We start from the raw sequence: 17,515 nt of genomic DNA, 5'->3' as shown, positions 1-17,515 counted from the left end.
CTGCCGTTTTGGTTTACGGCAGCCCTTTGAGGAGAAGTTTCGTCCCGCGAAAGAAATCGCCCACGTGAGCCCCAAATAGGAATCCTGAGCCAAAAGTCAAACCCAGAATCGCGAAATATTGACAGAGCCACTACCACCCCGCTGCGTAAAATCACTCACTCACGCTCTTCCTCACTCGATTCAAAGACGTGACGTGTTCTCAAATAGCCGCTTAGATGTGTGCTTAAGCTACTTTTAATATGAAAAAAAAATCTTACATTTGTCATTTGTGTCCCAAGTTTGGAAAAACAAAGACATGAAAGAAAGAAACATGTACTTCGCATCTTTCCAAAATAAGAACCTTTCATCGAAAACATTCATTTACACACTGCCAAATGCAATTCGGCCATTTTATCCAATCAGAAGTACAAAACAAATAGGCCTAAAGGAGAACTAAATTGCAAAGAAAAAGGCAGTTTAAAAAAAAAAATAGCCACATTCCTGCAGACAGGAAACGAATGCGGGTCTCTGCACCGAACTTGCGGCGACAACTCAAGTATGTGTGCGGCTCAGTTGGCATGTGCCAATTCACGATGTGAGACGACGGAGCTGTGCAAAAGAATCGAAGGGTTGAGCGTCTCATTATGAAAGCGGGAAAACAACCCTTTTGGCTCTTTTCCCCGAGCTGTCTGCGGGGCTGCTTTAATACACTTCGACGGGTTGGCGAGCAAGTAAAAAGACAGGAGTGTGAAAGTTTAATGAGAAGCCCACACAATAGCATTATTCACAACACACACACACACTTTGATGAAAGAGGTAATTTTACCTGGGTAAGCAGATACCTCCAGTCCTCATCCATCACATCCGTGAGGTAAACGACTCCTGGGCAACGGCCCCGTGAGGCGCTCGTTGCCATGGCAGCAATACAGTCAGCCAACAATGCCGTGAATCTTATCTTCACGTCGTGGCTGGGCCGTTTATTTATTCAACTGCAGAAAGGAGAAGCCATTTAACAATCTTTCCACTAATAAGTGGCAACAAGTGCAGGGCTGCCTTGATATACACATTGAAAAAAAATGTTTATAAAGTGATGCAAAAAAAAAAAAAATGTGCCCTATAATATTGTAGGGTCCTGAATCAATATTTTTTTTATGAATTCAATGGACATTGTGCTACTCCCTCTCCTTTTTACACTCAGGCCAAAGCCTTGTCGAGTATAAAAGTATTGCTCGGGCGCCATCCGGTGGCAGGGGAGGAGTTTGATTTTTTTTTTTTTTTTTGTCAAGCCATAGCGCCGTCTCATGGAAAAGTAGTGCTTTGCCGCCATCTTGTAGCATCTATAGGCTCCTTGGGGTTAATTTAGACAGGGCTACGCCATCAAAACGAGCGAATTTCAACAAGACAAGAAAGGCTGTGTAACATGTGCTTTAATTCAAAGTCCTTGTGATATTTTAAGGAGTCTGTTATTACATCTGGGAAATGTTTACAATTTAAGCATCGAGTCTCCTTTTAGTCAACGATTCAAATGTCTTGCTGCTCTTGTTTGGTCTCGCATCCATTTAGAAACCAGAGAGCTAATTTTAGAAGCTTTCATTTCTCTTTATATAGTTTTGCACTCCTGCAAACTACCGCGCGATTGTGTTGAGCGTGCGGGCTTGCGCAGGGCAGCAAACGGGTCGTTTTAAAGGAGACGGCGGCCGTTTGATGCGGCGGCGAGGCAGCTGGAAGACATCACGAGGGAGTGGGAGGCAAGGCGATAAACATATGCGACTATATATGTACAGTCAGACGGGCTGTGTGATGTAGTGGCCACACCTGTTGAAAACTGTGCATGCGCTCTTTAAAAACTTCTTCCCGGAAGGCGCAAAATGAGTTTCTACGCTTATTTCACACATTTGAAAACAATTGCTTGAACTCCATTGTGCCTCACTTGCGTCAAGACATGATTAATGAGCAATTGACGCCTCAGACGCGGCGTCATTTTCCTCTTAGTCATCAGTGTGTCAGAAAGGCTGCAGATGACATTTGAATATGCACCGCCTTCGGATCGTACCGCGCCCCATGTTTCGCGATGCGTATCAAATCGTCTTATGAGGATCATCAGGTAGAAGTCAGTTCGATGTCGCTGATGGGTTGTTGTTTGAGTTAAGGACAAGCATTCGGTTTTATCATAATGGGGGTGGCACGGTGTATGATTGGTTGGCACGTCCGCATCACAGTGCGGAGGTGCTGGGTTCGATTCCGGCTCTGGCCTTCCTGTGCGGAGTTTGCATGTTTTCCCTGTGCAGGCGTGGGTTTTCTACGGGTACTCCACTTTCCTCCCACATTCCAAAAACATGCACGGCAGGTTAACGGAACACTCAAAATTTTCCCTAGGTGTGAGTGAGTGTGAGCGCGGATGGTTGTTTGTGTATGTGTGCCCTGCGATTGGCTGGCAACCAGTTCAGGGTGTCCCCCGCCTACTGCCCGAAGACGGCTGGGATAGGCTCCAGCAAGCCCCGCGACCCTTGTGAGGGTAAGAGGATCAGTAAATGCATGGATGGATGGACTTACTTCTTTTGTAATGGCACTACCTTACCACAAGAGGGCAGTGCTGGGCAGATTGGCTTTCACTGTGGAGTCACTAACTTGAAGATGAAACTGTACCACTCATGTTCAAGGTCATCTAAGTTCATCCGCAGTGATTACTCGTGTCATTGTTTTGCAGCGAATGTCATTCATCTGGCAGCTTGTGCACTTTAACAGCCGCACATCCAGTCAAAACCTTAATGGCGTCTCGGTGTGGTCACCTTGGCGACCACTCTGAGGAGGCCACACGTCACACGCGTGCCGTTAATGTGCATGCAGTGTGTGCTGGGCTTTGATCACAATGTATCTGGGCCACACTCTCTCTCTCTCTCACACACACGCACGCACGCACTCAAAGGCTTACGGTGCTGAATGCGATGCATGTTGCGGGTGTGGTTGCGCTGGTGAGCTCCATCATGTCTCTCTCAGGCTCCACGGCTGCCATTGCTGATTATTTCACAAACACAGGCAGGGGGAAAAGCTGGAGTGATGTCATCTCACTCCTGTCATTCCTTCAGGGGTGTAAACACCCAAAAAGCAGAAATTGAGACTCCATCTCGAAAGACTCTCAGCCTCAAGCAATTAAACGCGGGGAGAGGCTTATAAATTCTTCACTGAGACGCATAGAAGCTCCCCCACACCCACTTTCTTCTCCGCACTGTGTAAATCATCTTTTTTTATGGGAGGCTTTTTATCTATCGAGTGTTGGGGGGTGGGGGGGGGGAGTCGAGACACGATCAGGATGACCATGATTTCATCCCTGCCCTCTGCCTCGTGGCCATTTTGTTTTCCGATGAGTAATATTCCGTTTCACAAGACCCGAAGTGATCTGTTGTCGGCGGCCTCGCTCTGGAGAGCTGCTATTGATCGGTGGTCAAAATGACGGCGCCGTGATCTGGAAATCATCAGGGGCCCTCAGACAAACTTATTGTGATACCTTCGTTTTCATCTTTGTCGTTTGAGGATTGTAGTGTACTTAACGACTAATCTGCGCATTAGCCGATTGCCCCACGGACATACGGTACTCCAACTTGCTGCGCCGTAAAAACTGTGTTTTCGAGAAACAAGTTTGCGAGGTGTGTCACATATCCTGAATTGATTTAAAAAAAAAGATGTTCTTAAACCACAAGCTACATGGCATGGTTGTCAATAAAAATTGCATATTTGCCTGGCCGCTGTACTTCCATTAAAGCAATACAAAGACAGAAAACGGCTGAGGACATGCATGATATTTGAGAGGATCCCATTCATTGAATATACTCATGCATTTCCGTGACGGAGACTCCCTACGCTTCACTTTTTCACCATAGGTACATGTAAAATTATAAATATAACACGCACATTGGTCCGACTTGGTGGCTACGCGTCCCTTCAGATTAAAACATAAACGTTCTCATCATTGCAGCCACGCGAATGAGCGCCGGTGAAAATGAGCCGAGGCGACGAGCTTTTGTCGACGAACTTTTCCAATCTTCCGTCACTGCCTTTTTATTGGAGTCGCATATCGCCTCTCTGACAGCTCCATTGATGGCCGGAGGCTCCCGAGCGACGCATGTAAATCATCGTGCGAGCTACGCGACGGCACAATCAGCTGTGAATGCTCCACTTTGGAGCGGCGGAGAATGGGAGGGGCACCTTCCTATTTACACACGCATACGCACGCACACACATTTCATCGTGGATGCTGGCGTCTCTGTCTTGAGCAGCTGGATTTGGAGTGCTCGTGGATCATGGCTGTCAGTCAGCACTGATTCAGCACTAAAGAGGGCAGGGGGGCTCAGGATATTGAACAAATGACGATGGACATAGGGGGGGGGGGGGGGGGGGGGGGGGGGGGTGAGTGTCCCCAAAAATGGGGAACAGCGTCCAGAAGCGGAAGAAGGTGGAGACGGAGAAAAAGCCCACTGCACTCTGGGAGAAACCAAAAGGCTTCTGGCTGCTTGGACGAACAGACAAACTCAAGACAGGTAATCCCTCAACCTATTCGATGTTACTTTGAATGCATTCATCATCATATCAACGTTAAAAAGCGGCAAAAATATCAATCCAAAATGCAGTACAGCACCGGGGAATTGAGCGCATGTGGGAAATGAGCTTTCGGCTTGGGAAGAAGTTGCAGTGACCTGGCGTCACATGAGTCATCGTTCTGCATGCTTCCTGCTTATTGCACAAGTTTTCTGTGTTGTGTGTGGCACCATTCACGCAAGCTTATCTTATCCCCCACTGACGCCTGTGCCAACAGCCCCTCGAGCAACAGCCGAGCACAGGATGAGCAGGTTGAACGCGCGCTTTTGCGCTGACGCGCAGATTGTCAGATAGTGTGCCTCCGTAGCCCTTTGTTACCATCATTGAATTCTTTATTTTTTTATATCATTATTATTATTATTTATCCATCCATTGTCTTATCCTCACGAGGGTCGCGGGCGTGCTGGAGCCTATCCCAGGTCTGTTCGGGCAGTAGGCGGGGTACACCCTGAACTGGTCGCCAATTTAGAGTGTTCATTAACCTGCCATGCGTGTTTGTGGAATGTGGGAGGAAACCAGAGTACCCGGAAAAAACCCACGCAGGCACTGGGAGAACATGCAAATTCCACACGGGAAGGCCGAAGCCGGAATCAAACAAAGTAGTAACATGTGATGTGTGGCACCACAATAAACTAACGGGTTGAAAATTCCATGACCCCGCTTGTATTTATGTCATTAATATTGCATTATAATAAAGCGGGTGATATTTATTCCACACAAACGAAAGCTACTAATGGGGAAAGTGGATTTAAAAAAAAAAAAAAAAAAAAGCAACATTGTGTTTTGGTTTGACCTCAAAATAACAACTTAGTTGATGGTCCACTGGCTTCTAATGAGGTGGTTGCCAGGGCAACCACGCATTGCCTACTTTCATGGTTTATAGTCTGACCAGCCAAGACACCATTTGAGGTTAGACCAGTGACAATGATGTGTGCATAGCTAAAAGCACAAGAAATACAAATAAGTCCATTTGACACATTGAGACATGTTACTAACTTCACGTTGGTCTTGTTTTTTAGTTGATGGTCCACTGGCTTCTAATGAGGTGGTTGCCAGGGCAACCACGCATTGCCTACTTTCATGGTTTATAGTCTGACCAGCCAAGACACCATTTGAGGTTAGACCAGTGACAATGATGTGTGCACAGCTAAAAGCACAAGAAATGCAAATAAGTCCATTTGACACATTGAGACATGTTACGAACTTCACGTTGGTCTTGTTGTGAGTCATTTGGAGTTTTTAAGTGTTTCACGGTCGTCATATTCTGGAAAATTGCTTTTGTGAGCATGATTTGTAATTGGACCTGAAAATTTGAGCCACTTACCTCAGCAATCTACTCCTCTGGTGAGCATGCTGAAGAAGTTCTTCCCAACCGAGGAACAAAGGTCCTGGTGCTCCCGTACCTGCATATGAGAGACATTTCAAACAACTCAGGTTGCGGATATGGGCCATTCTCACGAATCGCCTCACGCATGGTCACTCATGCAACTTTTCACATGAAATGAATCCCAGTTCCTGTTTATCTGCTCTATTTCACCCCCCCTACAACAACACACAGAGCAAGAGAATATCGTGCAAACATGGAAACATGGCTTGGTGCTTTCTTTTGCAATGTCCTTGACCTTCAAATTTTTTTTTTGGTTTACTTACCTTCCAGTCGGGATCATGACAACGTCTGGCATTACTGATTGACTCACTGTTAAAACAAAAAAGAAAAAAAAAAGAAAAAGAGAGAGGCTTCAGGGATCGTAACGCGGAAACCTGCAGACAGAAGTAGGCCGTGTGAATGCAAAGAAGGAGCTTCCAGTCAGCGGAATGCATCAGGAAGAGAAGAAAAAAAAATGTGTTCGACTCGGCTGCGTCGTTTTCATTATGGTCGCGTCCTGTGCGCGGGTTGCGATATTCAATATTCCGTCACCCCCGCAGGGTCAGGTTCCTCTTTAAGCCTTTGGAGAAATGTAAAGCGAGGCTAAGACGCTCGCTTTGAAGCGCGCATTCACTGCCGACTGCCGTCAAAGTGGGCGACTCCCTGCGGAGAACCGAAGCAGATCAAGAGAGGACTTTTTCATTTGGGGCCATACGGTAACTGGGCTTCTTCCGTCTACAAGATTCGGCAGATACAAATGCACAAATGGTGAACTAACGTTACCCTCCGCTACGACAAAGTCTTGTCGCTTTTAAGCGCCATTTTGATCGAAATGAAGCACTCAAATCACATCAACATAGTTCCTGGGCATTAAGGTGCCAAGAGCTGGCATGACATACAGTGGCACCTTGACATTGATGAATCATTGCGCTCAGTCAAATTTCCTGTCTTGAATTGTATGTAAAAATTTGAGTTTTGGCAGTGAACATTTTCCCCCCCAAAACGATGTCAGGTGCTTCCTTCAATGCCGTTTATTGCCAATCGCAATTTGATTTTACTGTAAAATTAAACAAAACAAAGAGAATCGCACTTTATGCATTTATCAACCACATACCTGTCCGACCAAAGGTTACTAGCTTCATGCTAACACGCAATGCATAGGGCTACAGATAGGCTAACAAAACTAGCAGTGATGTGGCTGTAGTCGGAACCCTGGAAGCAATGGATATTGAACACCAACAGGGGAGCAACACATGAACAGACATGTTAATCGCTTGCATATATTCTTTATCCTCTCTGAGAAACTCTACATACTTCAGGTGGTTTGTCATGACGGTCTTCTTTGTCCAACCCTACCAAATCTATTTGATATCTGTGTGTCCAGTATATGGCCCCCTGGTGGTCGAGGTGCACACAACGGATTTAGTTTTTTTTTTTTGTTGTTTTTTTTTTATGTTTGATTTTGACTTCATGTTCAGCACTTTGTATGCAGCTGTGGCCCTTTTTGAAGTTAAGTTGAATTGAGTTAGTCACACATTCTGACATGGTCTCGCGGTTCTGGCTGCGACGCGCAATTTGTTCATGAATCCGAATTTTGAGGAACACGTCACAACATTTCTGCAATCAAAATAATCACGGTGATGATGAGAACAAATGGTTATAAAAGCGGTGGTGCCGCTCAGTCGTGCGGCTTGAATGTATCTCTGTCTTCACTACAAAAGGACTCACTGTTGGCCACATAACCGGCTTCCTGCATCGCCAGCTAAATCCAATTAAGACGTCATAGCATACACTGCAACACACACACTCTCTCTGCTGCGTGTAACCTCGCTTTTAGCTATTTAGAGTTCCTTTTGTTTTTCTCTCGAGATATCAACCTTATGGGGTTCTTTGCCAGGGCACAGCGTGTTCTTTTTCTCGCAATATTACAACTTGATCTCATAAAATTACATGTTTGGGGTTTGATTATAATTGTTTAGTGTAAAATTATTGTTTTTTTTTTTTGTAAAATTACACCCACCCCTGAAATATCACATATTTTAAGACTCCTTTCCTTGAACAGTATTAGCATTTCTTCTGATGAGATCATGACTTTCTTTTTTTTTTTTTTTAATCCATCTTGAGAATGACCAAAAATATGTTGACACTATTCTTAGAATATCATAACTTTATCCCTCCGATATTTCTGCACATTAGGATCATTTCTGTTTTGGTGTGTTGCGTAAGTAATTCTGTGATCCAGTCATACAAAAACAATTTAAAAAAAAGCGTGCGTGACGTTGTTGCAAAGATGAGCTTGTAGCCTGTAGAGCTCTTGGAATTCGGCTGAACAATCCGTATATTCAGTCATGGCAGTGAGGAGGTCAGGACATGTTGCCTCCGTGTTGGCGAGGTCACAGCGGGCTAGCGAATATCTGTGACGAGCGGATGCTTCTTCAGCTTCGGCGACGCGGGTACAAAAATACACCGCCGCCTTGTTTTGCGTGAGTGTTTTTCGACACTGGCTGAAAAAAACAGATTGTTGGAAATTCATAATAAATGCCGACAGCTGTCAGAGGGCTTGGAGAACTCTTGTAATAGGCCTCTCTTTTGATCGCAAAAAAAAAAAAAAAAAAATCTACAACTAATATGAGGTTCAATTTTTCACTCAGGTTGAGTTTAATTTTTGTTGTTATTATAAAGCCCTAAAATCTGCGGACACACTCAATAAGTGTAAATGATTTGAACATTTTCACGTAAAACCAGCTTGGTGTTGTCATTCATTTCTGTGTCCGATAAAGTTAGTCCAAGAGACAAATGACGAATGAGAAAGGAGGTGTCACCGTAACACTTGGGCGACTTGCAAATTCAATGTTCTGAATTTTCTGCGGGCAGACGACACACGCGTGTGTGACGTTGAGTGTGGCGGACACAAGGCCGCATCTATTCCATCTTAATGCGTTGGGCGTGATTTGCCTGACACACTCCCCCCCCGTCCTTCGCAGCTCGGTTTACAATCTACCGTGACGTGACGCTGCAGAAAAGCGTGGCCGAGTGGCAAAAAGTCCACGTGTGGAAGCTTTCACGGTGTCAAATGCATCAAGTTTGCAGGACGCGGCTTGCCTGATTTGACCCGAGCAGCTGAAGGATGCAGGTCTATCATTATCTCATCAGATGCTAAATGAGTCCATTCATCAGCGGCTTTAAAAATAACTTTTGGGCAATGGCAAAAAGTTCCAGGGGGTAAGGCCTTTGCTTGACACCCTGTCATTTTACCAGGGTCACCCACGCGACTTGACTGCCTAAGAACGTAGTGAACCATTAAAGGACTTTCTGCCTCATTTAAGATTCCATGGCTCTTATGTCGTCGCCTATCATGACCAAAGCCACAAGGGGGCGTATTTGCATCTTGTCATGTGACTGCTATGATCCACTTGGGATGTACAAGTTGTGTTCATGGACACTTCAGCTCAGTTTAGGAGCCTGATGTTAGTCGTGAGTGCGACCATCTTTTTTTTTTTTTTTCCTTCTCCCTTAAGACACACACACATGCCTATGCACCAAACACACACACAAAATAAATAATCTACAAATAAATGCAATACACAGCTCAACACATAACCAAAACACACAAACGGACAGCAAACACACACACACACACAAACAAAACACACACACAGCTACAGGATGTGTGTATCTGGTTACACTCTCTGCTCTAGAGCAGGGATGCAAGGTCACATCCACAGAAGGAAAATAAACATTGTCGTGACGTCTGGGCGTAGCTATCGTTGTGGCCCGTGAGTCTCGCGGCTGCTTGAGAAAAATAAAGGTTTGTAATCTTCTATGGTAGGCAAAAGTTTAGCTTCCCTGCCGATTTCGGAGCAACACGGCAGTGGTATACCTTGCGTACGATGTCGTAGTGATGTTTCCGTGGTGACGCAAGCGTGACTCATGATCCTATCTGCAAAAGATATGAACACACAGTATGTTGATGATTGTGGTCAGGAAGCACATGAAAACACTCTCCGGTCAGTGAGGTCTTTTGGTCCACTGCTCTTCTTACCTTGGTGTCCAGAAAATAAATAAATGAAAGAGAGAACCACCTCCGTTGCATTACGAGTAAAATAAATCTTGCTACCCAGTCAGCAACATGAAACGGCAACAAGGGCATAACCAAGCTTGAATTGCACTCGAATAGATGTGCTAACGAGTTTGTGATTTATGACGTCTTTTCAAGCTGCACTTTAAACAGGCTGTAAAAATAATTTGTTTGCCTTGTCAAAAATGCTTACAAATAAATTGCCATTTATGCTGGTTGGGGTTTTCGAATTAGCATATGTGAGGTCGCGATTATGCGCCAAGATGTTGTTCTCTCGTGCTGTGGAATGGCAAATCAAAGGCATTTGGAACCAAAGTCTGGTAGCCTCCCCTCCGACCCCGTCCCGCAAGACCAGATGGCATCTCTTTAGACCTTCTGATGAATACTGATAAAAGGAGTGGAGTGAAAGAAGGGGTGGGGGTGTTTAACTTGCTTGATTTCATGAGGAAAAGGTGCAACATTTGGAAAGGAGGAGAGACTTTTGGGAGTTAAGAGTGAGACAATGATGGATTGAGATGAGAAAGCGTGTCAGGTTAAGTGACGGGCAGGTGCAGGAGCTAATCCACTGGAATGACGCCCATTCTTAAAGCTGCTCTCACCCGAGTTTGGAATGTCACCAACCGCCTTGCCGAGGCCTGGGGTTGAACTGTGGGCGAACCCCCCCCCCCCCCGAAAAAAAAAACAAGGCGAGGAGAAAGCTTAGCCATAAGCACGGACTTCTTTCTGCACACCCATCCCATCGACGTGATCATTCGAGGCGAGTCAGGACACAGGAGCGACCGGATGACGCCATTAAAAGCTATTTATAAATCAAACAAGACCTCGGGAGCCGCGGGGCTAAAAGGCCAGACGAGAGGCGATGTGAAAGAGGAGAGATTGGCAGCGGCCGGCAGGGAAAGTGATGCGAGGAGACAAGAGGATGATACAGGCGCACCCATTGGTATTGTCCCCGCAAGGACACAACCTCAGCTGCCCCCCTTGCCTGAAGATCATGAGACAAAGCAGACAGGCTGAAGGCATCTATTAGGCAATGGTGAAGTGTGACATGACGACAATTAGTGACAATAACTGCATTCACGCGCCACTGCGTGACCACCAAGCACCATTTCCCGTGTTTTAAAAACAAACCAACTAGAAATCCGTTCAAAGAAACGGTGGTGACATCACAAAACCAAGTTGTCATTTTAAAATAGCCAACTCCAGACTAAAGCCATAACTTTATGATTATAGATTTATCAAGCTAAAAGGTTATAGCTGGAAGAGTTAATTTTCCAATTCCAATTTAATTCGGGATCTTTTTCCCATCACCCTGTTTTTATTGCAAGCCCCAGCAAAAAGAGTAAAATATATCTACATAATCAGCGCAACTTGGGGGGTGGGTGAGCGCGTACATAGACACGTGTCTCTATACTGGGGGTCATGGGGGCGGATGGCGCCTGAAAGACAAACTTGGACAGCTGAGAGGTAAGCGGTGGTCTTTTATTTGACAATAAATGGAGGAGAGCTGAAGAAAAACAGAGGGAGGGAGCGAGGAAGAGGAGGAGGTTGGGGGGGGAGGGTGGTTGCCGGGTATCAGACGCGAGGATAAGGCAGCTGGGCTGGAAGCAGGTTTTATTGTGAGCTCATCTTTCCAGAGCTCGGCGGACGGTCGGGGAGGAGGAAGTTTGTTCGGACCTGTTCTTTATCAGCAATACCTGCAACGTTGGGTCCAGGAATTTTATAAAGTCCAGAGATTTTTTTTTTACTGTTCACCCAAGACAGCTAGTGGAATTCTTGTACTTTGAGACTTTTTTTTTTTTGGGGGGAGGGGGGGGGCATCTGCCATGAGGCCGGTGTAGGGATGGTGATTTATTTGAGGAAGAGCATCCACTCGCTGCTGTCAGTCTTCAAGAAGAAGGGTGAGTGCTGCTTTCTCACAGGATTTCGCTACGGTGATGAATCTTTGTGTTCATGCAAAGAGGACACAAAACCTGGTTGTACAACTTCTACGGCACAAAATAGCTCCCTTCCGCACCCCCCTGTCCCTGCACGGGGGAAAAAAAAAAAACTGGGGGTCTCTCTAATGAGATAAACTGCTTTACTGGCGGCCGTCTTAATCAACCAAAAGCCCTTAGCCTCCTGCACGAGTCTGCTAAATCTTAGAGGCGGGGGGTCTCCTCCTTCATGTAATCCCACAGTGACTCGCTTTGTGGATGTAGAGAGACCTTCTAATAATATTAAACACACAACAGTCGACATATTGTACGGACATCCTCAAACTAACTGCCACACCTGTGTGAGTGCAAATATTCAGGACAGACTGGACCATCCAGTTTCAACTATAATGGACTGTCCAGTTCCCCACAAGGGAGACTTCTTGGGAGGAGGGGGTCCAATCAATCCGAATTATCTAATTCCCCAGGGACGAGCAGAGAATTACAGATACTGCGATTAGCCAGGCTGGAACATCTGCCCAGCTTCTGTTCAAGACGCGGTGTCACATTCGCAACAGGTGGAAGCGCACCGGGTTCACTGGAAAGCTGATCAGTTCTGGCAATCTGTTGAGCAGATTGCTCATGTTGCTACAAATAGTTTGGAGGATTGTGTTCCAGAACAAGAAAGATTGTTAGTTGCGGTAGTTGCTAGCAACCTGCAATTCCTGCAGAGTCCAAAGAGTGTGACTTCAGTGGGTTAGTTTCATTCAACGGATTCCTTTTGTTTCTCATCAGCTGCGACGAAGGCCAACGATGAGCAGAAGAAGTTGGCAGTACATTACTCGGCCTCGCAACACTTCCAGGAGAATGTTTTCATCGAGGGCAATCGGCCCCAGTACCTGGAGGACTTGCACTCGGAAGCTCAAGAGGGCTTGAAAATATTACAGCGGGAAGGTCAGCAAGGTATCGAAAACAGACTTTTATATTGTGTGTTATTTATACGTAGGTAAAATACATGTGAGCAGAGTCAGGTTAATATGGCCGTATTGATTTGCTTTTCACAGAGCACCAGAGCGGAGTGAACTTTGCTGAAGATGAAAGCTGTGCTGTAAGTGCATTTCATCAAACGCAAAAATATCCGCCCACCATCTTGTGCTTTAAATCTATTTTTTTCATCATCAGTCATCAGCGCATCCAGAAGATGATCTCGACTCCAAAGATGAGGAGGGCTCTCTTGAGTCAAAATCCAACTCGGGGATTAGTGATACCACAAGAACTTCTTCCACGATGACCAGACCTGTGCTCACTCGTCAAAGTAATCAGCGCTCGTCACTTGGAAAGAAAACATGATATTGCGTGAAGTGTTTATCACGCCACACAGTGAGTAGCTCTATTCTGCACTACCTTTCATAGGTTCCACATTCAAGCCTTTGTATCCAGTGAAAAGGTTGGAAAAGAACAGGAAGAGGAACAGAAGGACGACCATTATGGGCATTCCCAACCAGGTCCAGAAAGAACTCGGTAAGGCAGAGTACAAGAGCACACGGAATTGCTTATTTTGGTGCTGGGCATGTCAGTGAAAAGTCACCTGTCCATTTCCAAGCATTGCACAGAGGCTCGACCTTCCAGCAAGTTGTTTCTGCGGAGCTACCCAATGACAGCAGCCAGTCGGGTGTTTTCATCATTCCAACTGTGGACGGAGGGACTCCAGTGATAACCAAGGAAGGAGCAAGGGTGCACCTGTCACAAGTGGAAGTAAGTTTCACTCACTGAACGGGCGAAACATTTTTTTAAAAAACGTGATAAAGCTCATTTTACATCTCCAACGCAGGTATCTGATGATAAGCAGCAGATGAAATCACATCTTCAGGATGTTTACAAGAAGGACCAAGCCTTCAACCACCACGGATATGGAACCCATCACTATCGGTCATCTGTCATCAGGCCCAAGTCTGTTGCGGTACCTGGAATGACTACTTTTACTTCCTTCAACCCTTTAAGGAGTAGCTTCCTCTTAGAACCCCAGGTAAGGAAACAACGGGATAGCTTTCCGTATAGCAGTGGCCTCCAAGTCCGGTCCAAGACACCTGATTCAAATGATCACCCGTTCACACCATTCAAGACTATTTTTTTTTTAAATTTCCCGCAGGGTCCAGTGATGTCCGTATCTCCTCAGGCTACCTACCTATCTACAATCATACCAAACGCGGTGCTGCCAGCCTCGGTTGAAGTCATTGAGATTGACCGCGGCAGCCAACGAGGCAACAGCGTTCACCACGGTGGTGGTGCTCACACACTAAGCAAAAGCAGCCTGGCTTCTGTGGTTTCATCAGGCAGCCCTTTTCTATCCAGAAAATCAGAGAGTGACGGCTCCCACGCCGATATTTCTTTGAATAATTCAACAACGCAGGGTACCGCACACAAAGTGGATCTCAATCTGCAGGGAATCTCCAGCCTCCAGACTTCAGCGAATCGCATCAGTAATAGTGAAAATATAGGACCGAACATGGATTCTGACCCTGCCGTACCATGTACCAGTGGGGATGATGCAAAGATCAAACGTAATTCCACTCGAAGTCTCTCCATTATCAAGACCAAGCTACCCCCGGCACCTCCGCAAAGATCAAATTCGCTTCATAACAATAAGATACGGACTGGTTCCAAAGGCCAGGCAGAGAGCAGAGATGCAAATGTCTCTGGTTCTCAAGGAGTATCAAGTGCTACAGGAAGTAGAGCGACAACGGAGGAATCACAAGTCACTGCAGAAACGAACAAGATTCTGGATCCTGTGTCAAACATTGCAGAATCCAACTCCCATCCTTTAAGCCCCGCTCAGGTTTCTGCTCGCGGAGCAAAAAAATCAGGAGAGTCTGTCTTGGAATTGAACACTTCCTTTCCACAGAAAAATCACTCCGAATGTGAGAAATTTGAACGGACCATTTCCCCTTCCAGCGGCTACTCCAGTCAAAGTGGTACCCCAACACTTTCCCCAAAAGAGATCACTCCAATTTCTCCAGATAAACACAAGACGAAACCGGTAAAGCCGGAGAGATCTGGGTCTCGAGCGTCATCCTCAGCCTCCCCATCCTCATCGCTGACCTCCCTATCGTCCGGTACATCCGAGCCTGTCAATTTGGATGTTTCGAATTCTTGCACTCCTAATTTGCCGCCGGCGTCTGCAAAAGAACTCACTTCGCCTTTGAGAATGGAAGTCAGAGACCTGTGGAATGTACCACCACCTCCCAAAATCAAAGCGCCATGTCCCCCTCCTCCTGAAACATGGGCTCAAAATAGTCACACCGTTGCACTCCTGTGTGGTCCGAGCCCCCAAATCACCAAAGTAGTCACAGAATCAACAAAAACTCGAGAAAATGCAGATATGCATGAAGGGAGCCCAACAGAAACCAGTGACTTGGGTTTTGAAAAACAATCCCAGGACGAAACAGAAGCATCGGAAATAAATTCAACAGACGACAAATCGTCGTGCGACGTTGCCGGAGATGCCCATCGGGTTAAAGAAAATACGGAACGTGCCGGTACAGAAGAAGATACATTTTCAGCTGAGGACAGGACTGAAAAAACAACAAAAACACAAGAACAAGAGAGCTGTCGCTGGACAATGAATGGCTCTGGCAGTTGTGACGTATCCGCAAAAAAAGAACCACCTGTTCTGAAGAAACCACAACCGGGGGGGAAAACAACGTTGATAGAGAGCCAACAAAGCGATCGCTGCAACAGCGCCGCAACCTCTGTTGATGACACTGAGGATGAAGTGGACACGAGTGAAGTCCGATCAATACGAGCAAATTCTACAGATTCGCAAAGCATTCACATAAGCTCACCGCCACCTTCACCTCCACCTGCTTATCAGCCTACGCCGCCTCTCTCAAGAAAGTCACCTCCGACCTCGGTGTCGACGTCACTCGATGAGTTGGAAAGAGTCCAGGAGGAGAGCCGTGTTGCAGAATCATCTTGGCCACCTCCACCGCCTCCGTTAGAGGGAGACTCAGTCTTGGATGGAGGGGATGAGATTGAATTTCCTCTCCCGCCTCCACCTGACATGGCTTACAATATTCCAGCTGAGGACAGTTGTGCCAGAGGGATGGAAGCTTCAGACACACCAATTCCTCCGTTAGAGGAATTTGTCAAGACAAATCAAGACTCCGGTGAAGCCGAGACATCTGCACCCCCGGATCCAGTTTTAGTTCAAACTGTAGTTTGCGACAACAAAGACGCTGAAAGTTCAGACGGACCAGTGCGGACTCTCTCGTCAGCTTTGCAAAGTCCTTCATCTTCAACCAGCAATGCTGCAGAAATCCAACCGTCACTCTCCGCAACAGCTTCTGGCAGTTTCCTAAAGAGACGCTCTCTTGAGATTGAAAGTCACCCTGCTACTGAATCGCCCAGCACTTCACAACTCCCTACGCTGGTTAAATCCCCTTTACCGATGGAGAGCCTTACCACCGGGGTTGCCTTCAGAAGGCCTCCTGGTACTGCACATCGAGACAACAGGAGCAAGGAGCTTCTCGCTCGCCACAAAAGCACGCCCATTCCTAAAGAGGATGCGATCATACCTCTCGTCACCCCCTCTTTACTTCACATGGTCCGCCTCCGTACCGTCAGTACAACTGAGGACAGCGCGGAAGCGCTTTCTGAAGACAGCTCACCAAAAGAGGGAGCTCTCATCGAGGAGATTGGTCGAACCGCGACCGTGAGGCAGCAAAACACTCCGCCAAAGCCTACCCGTAAGTCACTGAAATCTCCCCCTCAAGCGGTGAAAACGTACGTGACACCTAACACCCCTTCCATGCGATTACAAGAAGCCATTCGCATAAAAACTGCAGCACTCTCATCAAGAGAAGGTCTTCCATACCGACTGGGGATGAGACCGTCCTACCACTGTGCGAGCGAACTAGGGATATTGTCCCACAAATCATCGGAAGCACATGACACACAAAGGATCCCAGCTTCTCCGGCAAGCTTCATCTTCTCCAGGAGCACGAAGCAGGTTGTTATTGATACTGGTGCTACGCCAGAAGATCGGGCGGGTGTGAAGCAAAGTTTAGCAGGCGATCTCGTGCGGCCTTCTGACCAAACGAATGCCGCCGTTTCCTCAAGCGGCGGGTTGAGGTCTGAACGGGTTCCGCCACCGGTCGCCAGGAAACCTTCGCATGGCAGCATCAGTTTTTCACAACACCGTCCAGCTTGTTCAGCTCGAATGGAAACCGGTGCTTCTGCCGGAGATGCTACAACAGCACAACATTCCGAGGGAACGGCGCTTCCCGAGACAAGTATGGGGCACCGACAATATTTATTTATTCAGATCTTGCAGCTGTATGAAGGTAATGACAATGTTTCCATCTGTTGTTTTTATTTTCCTACAGCTACAAGAGTGACCGCAGACACAATTGAAACACTGTTCTGAAAGCGGTCTGTGTCAAACCAACCAAGAAGAGCCAAAAGAAAGCCTACAAGCAAGTTAACTGCATAAATGGGACTATGAACTCACATGAGTTGCATTGAGTTAAAAAAAAAAAAAAAGCGCCTTAGCCTGAAATGGCCTTCCACATGTATTTATGCAAATCA

At 46.5% G+C, this 17,515-nt stretch overlaps 1 protein-coding gene and 1 long non-coding RNA gene across 9 annotated transcripts in view; one reads left to right on the top strand and one right to left on the bottom strand.

Annotated features, from left to right (window-relative positions):
* The window catches only part of LOC109519618 (uncharacterized), a 10,470-nt gene extending 2,558 nt beyond the window's left edge, over positions 1-7,912 (bottom strand). Inside the window, exons 1-2 of the long non-coding RNA XR_002168990.1 lie at positions 5,897-7,912; positions 806-968 (exon numbers count right to left, since the gene is read on the bottom strand). This is a non-coding gene — a long non-coding RNA (uncharacterized LOC109519618). The remainder of the gene's footprint in view (positions 1-805; positions 969-5,896) is intronic.
* The window catches only part of nhsl3 (NHS like 3), a 21,510-nt gene extending 3,997 nt beyond the window's left edge, over positions 1-17,513 (top strand). Inside the window, exons 1-9 of one of the 8 annotated variants that reach the window (XM_019876260.1) lie at positions 4,016-4,514; positions 12,725-12,892; positions 12,994-13,037; positions 13,112-13,244; positions 13,343-13,450; positions 13,533-13,684; positions 13,758-13,955; positions 14,079-17,220; positions 17,314-17,513. In XM_019876260.1, the coding sequence (XP_019731819.1) occupies positions 4,400-4,514; positions 12,725-12,892; positions 12,994-13,037; positions 13,112-13,244; positions 13,343-13,450; positions 13,533-13,684; positions 13,758-13,955; positions 14,079-17,220; positions 17,314-17,354 (4,101 nt within the window). In that variant the 5' untranslated portion in view covers positions 4,016-4,399 and the 3' untranslated portion in view covers positions 17,355-17,513. Of the gene's footprint in view, positions 1-4,015; positions 4,515-11,596; positions 11,915-12,724; positions 12,893-12,993; positions 13,038-13,104; positions 13,245-13,342; positions 13,451-13,532; positions 13,685-13,757; positions 13,956-14,078; positions 17,221-17,313 lie in introns of those variants that run through there. The other 7 variants (XM_019876261.1, XM_019876264.1, XM_019876259.1 and 4 more) reach the window with 7 other exon arrangements.
* The last annotated feature ends 2 nt before the right edge of the window (positions 17,514-17,515 follow it).

The sequence above is a fragment of the Hippocampus comes genome, unplaced genomic scaffold, assembly GCF_001891065.2.
Source record: "Hippocampus comes isolate QL1 unplaced genomic scaffold, H_comes_QL1_v1.1 scaffold244, whole genome shotgun sequence".
NCBI lineage: Eukaryota > Metazoa > Chordata > Actinopteri > Syngnathiformes > Syngnathidae > Hippocampus > Hippocampus comes.
This window is presented reverse-complemented; position numbering and strand designations above follow the sequence as displayed.